The sequence below is a fragment of the Daphnia magna genome, linkage group LG10 (assembly GCF_020631705.1).
Source record: "Daphnia magna isolate NIES linkage group LG10, ASM2063170v1.1, whole genome shotgun sequence".
Taxonomy (NCBI): Eukaryota; Metazoa; Arthropoda; class Branchiopoda; order Diplostraca; family Daphniidae; genus Daphnia; species Daphnia magna.
Genome location: NC_059191.1, coordinates 7729715 through 7739154, shown reverse-complemented (window position 1 = coordinate 7739154; position 9440 = coordinate 7729715). Strand labels below are relative to the sequence as shown.

The window sequence follows — 9440 nt, the reverse complement described above, 5'->3', positions numbered from 1 at the left end:
GTTTGAAACAAGCAGTAGCCAGCAAAGAAGCTATAGAAAGAGTTCGTGTATGGTTATAAACAAACCGGAGAACGTGTTGAAGGCGACATTATGACGTCAGTGTGCCTTGCTATATACGCCAAGATTTATATCTGTGGGCTTGTGTTTTGTGCGTTTGGGTTTGTGCTGCGAGTGTCACGGTATCCTCTCACTCACTCATCATCTAGCTGGCCGCGTCGTCTCTGCGCCTCGCTTATTCTAAGTTTAGCATCCAACAGCGGTGGCATAATGGCATGATGCGGGAACGATGGCTTTTCCCGAAAACAGTCGCGCGAGCAGCTCATCACGGCTTGGCTGTAACAAACCCTTCTGTTTATTTAATATGCCGCAGCGTAAAAACGGGAATAGGTCCGACTGCTCCATCAAGTCGTAACAGACGCCGCAGACTATAACCAATTCAAAGTTGCAAAATGAATCTTTCTTAATTCTTTAGCTGCGGTTTAGAGTGGCTCCATAAAAATGATAAAAAATGGGAAGAGCTTTCCGCTATTATTAGTTCATTATTACTTCCAAAATTGAGTGGCCAAATCAAACTTCCACGGTGAAATATCTTGTTAGTCGTTATACATCCGTCGTGAATCACTCAGGAAATATAGCGCTACTTTAAATAGGCTAGAGGTGATTTTATTTCCTATAGGAAGTTTTGGCAGATCAGTAGCTAGTAAAACATTAACGTACTTTTTTTATTTTAACATTAAATTTAATTTACAATCTCTGAACAAAAGTTGGGTGGCAGGAGGTGAGGCTTACAACAAAAGAAACGAAGGAGCCAATAGCCACAAAGATCATGTGACGGCACTGGTTCCTTCCTTTTGTTTCCAAAGGCTTCGGGATTTCCTGGCGGCCATTCAAGTTCAACGACCAATGGCTATCAAGACCCTATCTAGAAGAAAACAAACAAAACAAACATGGCTTCGTTGCCACACATGGGCTTTCTCTTTTTCGTATTATGGTATTATCAGTCGCACACAAGCGGAAAAGTGCTTAACAAGTCTTCCATTTTTCAATCCAGATCTACCATCGGACCAAACGCAAATTTTATCGTATGAAACAAAAGATTTCTTAGTGCAATAACTGTATGTAGTGTAAATAGATGTTTCAAAAAAGCAAATCCACCTAATTCTAAGTTTGCTGTATACTTTTGTTCTCACTAGATGGCAGCATGTTCGGCGCTCTTCAGTTGAAGCATGAAGCACGATATAATAAGGTATAAGGTAAGGTATACACGATCGCCTATCCCCACCAAAGCCGGCGGATGTTTACTAAAGGTTTCCAAGATTCCCCCTTTTTTGAAAATAGCGCCTTTTGCGACATTGTCTAACTTGTTTAGTTTATTCATTTGCCAAAACTGAGAAAACAACATTTCGTATTTAAAACACATTGCATAACTGGTTTACTAGCGGATAATTCGGTTGAAAAATAAAATAATAAACAACTAATAAAATAAATAAACTAACAAAACTAGGCAATGTCGCCAAAGGCGCACTTTTCAAAAAAGGTGATTTTTTACATAAATAAAACATTCTCAAATTGCACTATCTTGATAATTTTGGACCCTAAAAATCGGGAATGAAAAGAAGCTTCAACGCATTCACTTTTCTAGACATTGACTTGCAAAAAACATTCTTAAAATGAAAAAATGTGTTTTTACTATAACCCCTGCAGATCGGCATCCTAGACTTGCGACCCTGGCGAGGAATCTTGGAACCACTTCGTAAACTTCCGCCGTTTAACCCAACAGTCAGGGATAGGACGCTCGTATACCTTATTATTATACTGTGCATGAAGTATAACAGGCCTCAAGGAGTAGTAACGCATGCAAAACAACTTGAGCTAGGCACGTTAAGCTCCAGAGATGGCTTGGCAGCTGTTCCGTTCCAACCCGCCAGTATGTTCCGGTGTTTGATGGTTTTTGCCCATCAAAGTGCTCAAGCAATCAATATACTGTACCGTAGAATTGGAGCGACAATGCTTGCGCGCCAGCAAAGTGTTGGACCCAATTTATTTAAAAAACAACTGGCTTGATGAGAAAACTAATATTTTTACCGCATTCAGCGTTTAATTTTGATCAGACCGTGAAATTTCTGGCAATTTCCAACACATCAATTTTTGAGAAAATTTTGAGAATATAAAATTAAGCCCGACAAAATTAGCCCCAATTTTTAAATTTTCATTAAAATACTCAATAATATAGAAAACTATACCTGATTTACATTTAAAATTCAATGAGGATCACAAAAATGCATTGTGTTTTCAGGTTGGATTTCTAATTTTTGAGTAATTACAATTAAAAAGGCATTAGCGCTATAACTACTACGATTGCGATTTATTGAAAAACCACATACGTAAGGAGAAAAATAATCTTCCAGCCGGAATCAGCGTTTAATTTTGAGTATAACGTGTGTGTTTTTATTGAATTCTTAGTGATGTCCATTTTTGCAGATTTTGACGAAAATGAGAAGGCCTTTCCACTTTTTCATTTTTGGCTAGATTCTAGATTTAGCTAAAAATACATGATTTCGATTCGAAATTAAACCACAATCACGATACGCAAGTTTATTTTAACGTGAGCCAAATAGTTTTTAAAATAAACGTAGAAAACAGAGCGGAAAATGCTGGCGCGCCAGGAACGCATAGTTCCCATTTTTTTTTTTAAATTATAACCAATAATATAGAAAACTATACGTGATTTACATTTAAAATTGAACGTGGATCACAAAAATGCATAGTGTTTTCTACGGAACGCCGTTTGATCCATTTTTTAATAGACAACTCTTACCGCTAGCTGATCGTTTCTGTAGCAAATAAATAGCTAACTAGCAATGCCATCTAGCGTTAAAAAACAACACTAATAGGAGGGATTTGAATAGACCACGCCTTCAACGAAGGAGGAGTCCACTACATATTGAGTTTATCGATCGATTGTTAGGCTCATTTCGATCGCTACTGTACAGTCAATGGCGGCAAACGCGGCATGGCGGAGACGCGCATTGGTACTTGGAAGTGGATGCATGTGCGACTTGATGTGGCGTTGCATGTGGCTTTGCATGTGGGAGGCTCCGTTTGTAATGGTAAGCGTATCAATAAATTAGGGTATGTAAGGCAATGAGTTATGCTATAATATCTCACTTAGTTCGCAGACTGGTCATTTGATGATACGTGTGAACAGTGGTAGTGCTTGGGTGCCTCAAGAGGGAATCGCAGAACATAGCCATAGAGCTAAAAGTAATAGAAGATTTTTAAACTGTTATTTGATTTTGTGTTGTTTCAGCAGTAGTATGTCCTTCAACAATCTGTTATGTCCAAACATGGAATGAGTCGCATGTGACTAAGTCAACCAAATGTGGCAACAACAATTAGTCAGCAATGGAATTAGTCAGTGAAAAACAACACATTCATTCCTGAGGATGGTTTCGAGTTTATCTATGCTTATTGTATGTTTAATTTTTATTGTTATTATTTAAAAATTAATATTTGAGGTTTTTCTTTATCATGATTGAAATTTGCTGTGTTTTCAGGCCAACTGGAAGGATTCCTCTTTTTCACATAACTTTACCATTTTCATGGTATACTTAACTGCTTGTCAGCGGATTGTCACTTGCCATCATTAGAATGGTACAGTATATTTGCCAATTATTTCTTTTAGTTTTTGTTTGTGATCATATGTCTCACAGTGTTTGCATTTCTTCAGGTATGGTCCATATCAGCAGTGTTATGATGCACTTCTTAAATACACCAATTCCTCAGAAAATATTCTAATTGAAATTGTGGAAATTTCTGCCCTTCATGCAGAACTGCACAATGATGGGTTCGTATAAACAAGCTTGAAATGACAAACCAACAGTATTTTTGGTTTGGCTTACACATGTTGACATGACTATGACATGTTGATGTTAGCTAAATTGTTATTAATCATAGGGGTAGGTAGTATGAAATGAAATTTGGATGTTTGTGTCTTTGTATTTGTTTGAGATGACTCTTGATGCAGGAAGCTTTTCCTGCTTCTTACGAAAAGGGACATTGGATGCCTTAATGTATAATACCAACCAAGTGTCATTGCAAAGATAGGTCAAAGATATATTAATATAGATTACGCTCTGAGTGATGGTGACATGGTAAAAAGAGAGAGCAGTATGAATATGTGCTGCATCATTTACTTCTATCATTTATATCTTCAAGGTATCTTACTGATTTCTATTGGTTTTATTTGTGGAAAGAATATCCTGAGCGGGAGAATTGGATCACAATTGACTAGATGTTTTACTATTTTAAATGAGTTAATCACAAAGAATTTTTTACTGATTCATGTTCTGTTTCTGTAATGTAGGTAGAATAATCGCAATGTCAGGGTTGTAATTCGCGAGAGATATGCCAATAGGGTTTCGCTGTTTTCAGTAAGTGTATCAGCAAGAATGTTATACTGAAGCCCACTTAATTTCTTTAATGTAGATTCGCAATCGTAATGGATTTGAAGAGGATATTGATGGAGTTTTGGTATAAAAAAGTACATGTTCGTTGGAAGGGCACCGAAGAGTTCCGGATACTTTTACCATCGCACATGTTATGGTATTTTTTACAAAAATCATTGAAGTACTTATTTGGAACCCCTTGTTTTCTGTGGCCCCGTTTCCCCCTTGACTTATATTTTTTCTTTAACCCTTTAGTGCGTGTAAAACTAAAGGCTAAAAGAAGAAGAATGATTCAAAAACTGTGGGAGAGAATCATCAAAGAATTATACTCGTTTAGGTAATCCTTTCGGATTCGATTCCGCCGTTTGTGCTGCCCTTTTCTATAAAGCACTTCTACAGAGTGACGACTCGTTGCGAGTGCATGACATCCATATCGATAACGGTTTCCTGCGTAAAGACGAATCCGAGCAAGTCGTCACTAGTTTACAGCAACTCGGGCTCAATCTTCGGGTAATTTGAGATACTTTTCTGGACCTTTCAGAATCTTATAATTGGCCAAAGTTTGATACGAGATTAATTGATACGTCGTCCTGTCACATCTCAAATTCTATGGTTTATAATTCTTTTTCTTTAACAGAGCTCTTTTCTAGACAGTGGCTTCTCATTTCTATTGTCATACCAGCGATCAGATTTGATGTTTCGAATTGTTTTGGGTTGCTAAAGCAAGATTGACTTTCTACGATGCTTCCACCAACGTGCATGGTCGCCAAACTTTGTCGTTGTGTCGGACTGTAAATCCGGAAGATAAACGTCGAATTATTGGCGATATGTTTGTCAAAGTGATAGATAGAACGGCTAACGATTTGAATGTCATTTGGGATAATCTACTTCTCGGACAAGGTATCAAACTTCTCTTTTTTGTTGTTGCATGTATTATATTGCCTAATATTCTATGTCATCATATATAAAAATATTATAGTTTCTTTGAGACCGGATTTAATTGGGGCCGCTTCGCATATGGCTTCTTCGCGCGCTGATGCCATAAAGACTCATCATAACGATTCCGAAATGGTTCGTCAGTTGCGCATTTACGGTCGTGTAGTAGAACCTCTTAAAGGTAATTGCGTTGTAGCATTCCAGTAAGATCTTTACTCTTTTCGCAATTTTTCCCAACAGATTTCATTTCCATAAAGATGAAGTAAGGTCTTAGTTCGTGAGCTGGGTCTGTCCACAGTATTATTGGAATGTCACCCGTTTCCTGGTCCTGGTTATATATTTATATTTAGTTATATTATTATTCTTAAAACCCAGAGGTGTTCTTCACTTTTCAGGGGATTGATTGATGATACTTGTTGATTAATCCATGAGGAATGGATAAGTGGAGGGTAATGAAAGTTTACAAATGTAATTCCTCGTGGCATTTTCATTCACGCATACAGGGCAGCTCGGGAGCAGACGAACCATTGAAAGGGCCTTGCGTAGTCTAGCTGCATCCAGCCAGATACTAGTAGAACCCAAAACATTGTTTTGACAAGTACTGTCATAATCTACTTCTCGGATAAGGTATCAAACTTCTCTTTTTGTTGTTGCATGTATTATATTGCCTAATATCACTGCATAGCTTTTATTAACCATAGTTTACTTAAACAACTATCAAAATCTTGAAAAAATGAGGAAGTAGAAAAATTATATATAATTTTTTTTTTTCGTGGCGAAACCGGTTGCCACAACAGCTGACATTTCCCGTATATTTTCAAGACATCTAGGGGAGAAATAACTAACTCCGTAGAATTTTTATTGGTATGTCAGCTGTCCCGTCAGCTGTTCCATTTCGCGTGGCTTCGGACAGAGGATGGCTGCTGAAACGAACGTCTCTTCTTGAAATTTTACCACTGATTCCGTGTATTTGCATCTTGTGAATTCAATCAATGCAGAGTTGTTCAAGGTATTATGGCAAAAATTCATGTCAAAGTAACATCGTGCCACTTATATTTTAAATTTTTAAAGGAGGAACATGGCTTGGCTTTGCTAGCACGTTTTTCATCTCCGTTAGTCTGATATACCCATTTTGTTTCAAAGGCGATAGGTTAAAAAGAGTAGTTCTTTATAATCTTTTTCTCTATCCAAATCTCTTAGATTCTTGGAGGTGTCATCAGGTGATGTTAGAATTTATTGGTATTAGTTTGTTTTTTAAATCATGCTTTCAGGTCTTTGAGATGTACCTGATGTACTGTGGTGGCCGCAAAATCATTCAATGACTTGGTTCAATCTAGGAATTGGTTTTTCTATAGTGGTCAACAGTTTTAATTTGCAGAGATCCTGGAGACACCTGATGTGTTTCATTGGCGTTGGAGTCACTCGGTGACAGTAATGTTATGTTGTCAGTTTAAATAAAACATATCCAGTATCATTCTTGTGTTTGTAGAATTATTACTTCATTCAATGGAAACAGAGGAGTTAAAGAAGGTAATGGTTATCTCCTTTTGTGATGCCACCATTTGAAGTTTGTCTTGTTTCAGTCATTTTTTTCTTTTTTTTTTTTTTTTGTCAAGTGATTGCACTTGAAGTCTAATGGAACAAAGAAAACAATTTATTCACTGATGTTTCACTGACTGAAAACTATTGAAATAAGTACTTGTGAAAAGGCTGGACTTAGATTGAAATAGTTTGGGAAAACAAATAATCTAAGTTTATCTTTGATTTGCATAAATTCGAATGAAGGTGAAATGAAATAAACACAAAGAATAAATTAAAATTTGAAATTGTTTTTATTGTCCCACCTCCTCCCAACAATTCCACCACTATTTTATATAACAATATACATAACACACAAATATTTACACATACATACATACACTAAACTAAGTTAACCCGTTGGCTGCCAGGCCACGCAACCCGTAGGTTGCTTAAACTACAGTAACTAAACATCGCGTCTTAAGGATCGCGAACAAGGTGGGACTTGTCCGAAGACAAGTCCGGGCTGACACGGTGACGGAATCCATTACAGGGAATGCACACCCTCAGAAATCCGCCACCGCATCGACAAAGAGAAGTCCCTACTGGTGCATTGCCTAAGGCGCCTTGCGGCGAAGGCCATTGCGGCCGGTCCCTACAAGCTACAACAAAAATGGGACGCAAACGGGGTGGCAGCCAACGGGTTAACTTAAACATAATAATGTAAAACAAAACAATACCAGAGCGAAGATCCACGGTGAATTCCCAACGTGCAGAGCGAAAGAGAAGCCGGCGACGAGGTGATGGCGTAGACAAAGACGGCGAAGACGCCGAGATGGAGTTGAAGGCGAAGATGACTAAAACGACGAGACGGAGATGAAGGAGAAGACGACTAAGACGACGAGACGGAGATGAAGGAGAAGATGACGAGACGGAGATCAAGGCGAAGACATCAATGAGGTGATGAGATGAAGTCGTTGACAACAACGACAGGAAGACGAAGAAAATGTAGTTCTAAATAGATTAAATGAGGCAAAAAAAGAAGTAAGTGATTTTGAGCGGAAAATGGTATTTGTCTGACAAAACGATGAAAAAGACAAAGAACTTACGCGTGTGGTCCACTGGGGGCGAAACTGCCGAAATTGTCAAAACGGCAGTGTCGTACCGAAGGAAGATGAATATTTGCAGTCCTACCATAGAAGTTTTTTGTTACAACACAACAATGCTCCATAATATAGAAACTTAAAATACCAAAAAATGGAGATGCTGTTAAAGCCTATCCATGTGAGCTGGTTTAGTAACGGTGAGAAGAACAGCAGGATTAACAATGAAGATTTCCGGGTACACAACAAAGATTTATTAAAAATGAGAAATCCAGTTAATCCACCAAATTAAAATACCATGGAAAGGCAATGATGATGAATCTTATTCAATGTTGGCATTCAGCAGATTAAGAAGAGAGGAAGAGAAGCCTGTGTAGAGAAAATTGTTACAGATGTGTGTAGTGGAAGATAAGTTATGTTTTGAAATACCACATTGAAGAGCTGAAGGGTTTTGATGATGGTTGGCTAATCAGAGAAACTTGGAAATCTGGATACCTGGGATGCTTAGGGTGGATAGTTGGCAACACAAAGTAGATGAAGACTCTGTCATTGACTGACAAGAGAACACATCACTAAGCTTAAACAAAAGGCTTGAGGTCCATTAACAGTACTTGAACTGGATGGTGATCTTCATGCAAGCAATAGTGGCCTTCTCAAAGTGTCAGGATCTCTTGTGGTACATTGATAGCAGGAATGCAGGCTGCTGGTTCAGCAGCTAGCATAGCTGACAAGGCAAAACACCAACACAGACAAAAAGCAATCTATTTCAAGGGTTTCCTATTCAATATATACCCAACGATAGCAATACTGAATAGATAACAACATACCGTAAATTTTTTGACGAAAAATCCTTTGAAATACATAACAGCGTAACGTAACAAACACCCATTTAGCTTGTCACTCATAATCTTCATCTTAAACGCGCAAAAACGCCATCTAGAGTTTCCGACTAGAACCAAAAATTATATTTTTTTTGAATGTTGAAAACGGTACAACACTTGCTTTAGAGTACTTGAATTTTGATAATCTCTGATAGCTGAATTCCAATTTTAGGCATTACATCCTAGAAAATGGACTACTAGTTGCAGCACGAAACGGCTAAACATTTGTTGGTAAAACTGTCGTAGCTAGTAGGATCAGCCTGTAGTGTTGAAAGCAACAAAAACACGGAAAAATAGCTACCACACCCTAACGAATGCGAGAAAAGTATTTGAAATTGTTAGAACATTAAAGCCCATTTTTTACTTTTTGCATATTGTCACGGCAATTTTCCGGAAGTAACCGGAATGATGATTTTCCGGAATGACTGAAACAGACAAACTTCAAATTGTGGCATCACAAAAGAGTAAGAATAAATCCATTACCTTTCTTCAAAAAAAAAAAAAAAAAAAAAAAAAAAAAAAAAAAAAAAAATAACTCCTCTGTTTCCATTGAA

The 9440-nt window shown here is 37.6% G+C and overlaps 1 protein-coding gene and 1 long non-coding RNA gene across 3 annotated transcripts; one reads left to right on the top strand and one right to left on the bottom strand.

Annotated features, from left to right (window-relative positions):
* Positions 1-2987: 2987 nt before the first annotated feature.
* Positions 2988-6858, top strand: LOC116936306 (GMP synthase [glutamine-hydrolyzing]-like). Its single transcript, XM_045179802.1, has 12 exons — positions 2988-3110; positions 3173-3473; positions 3558-3654; positions 3731-4433; positions 4489-4605; positions 4786-4963; positions 5167-5348; positions 5428-5565; positions 5625-6011; positions 6182-6393; positions 6456-6534; positions 6656-6858. The coding sequence occupies exons 5-9, from the start codon at positions 4548-4550 to the stop codon at positions 5648-5650; spliced, it is 582 nt and encodes a 193-aa protein (XP_045035737.1). The 5' UTR covers positions 2988-3110; positions 3173-3473; positions 3558-3654; positions 3731-4433; positions 4489-4547; the 3' UTR covers positions 5651-6011; positions 6182-6393; positions 6456-6534; positions 6656-6858.
* A 660-nt stretch (positions 6859-7518) lies between these two features.
* Positions 7519-9180, bottom strand: LOC123476793. Of its 2 annotated transcripts, XR_006651658.1 has the most exons (8): positions 9018-9180; positions 8833-8954; positions 8617-8766; positions 8435-8558; positions 8303-8374; positions 8154-8191; positions 8012-8092; positions 7519-7916 (listed from the first exon to the last, which is right to left on the bottom strand). It is a non-coding gene; the product is annotated as an uncharacterized LOC123476793 (long non-coding RNA). The 2 variants fall into 2 exon arrangements; XR_006651657.1 differs by having other exon boundaries at positions 8435-8766; positions 9018-9170.
* Between the last annotated feature and the right edge of the window lie 260 nt (positions 9181-9440).

Coding starts and splice junctions, on each gene's coding strand:
- LOC116936306 (XM_045179802.1), top strand. CDS start 4,548: ATGTTCGTTGGAAGGGCACCGAAGAGTTCCGGATACTTTTACCATCGC. Junction 5,349..5,427: donor TAATCTACTTCTCGGACAAG/GTATCAAACTTC, acceptor AAAATATTATAG/TTTCTTTGAGACCGGATTTA. Junction 5,566..5,624: donor TGTAGTAGAACCTCTTAAAG/GTAATTGCGTTG, acceptor TTTTCCCAACAG/ATTTCATTTCCATAAAGATG.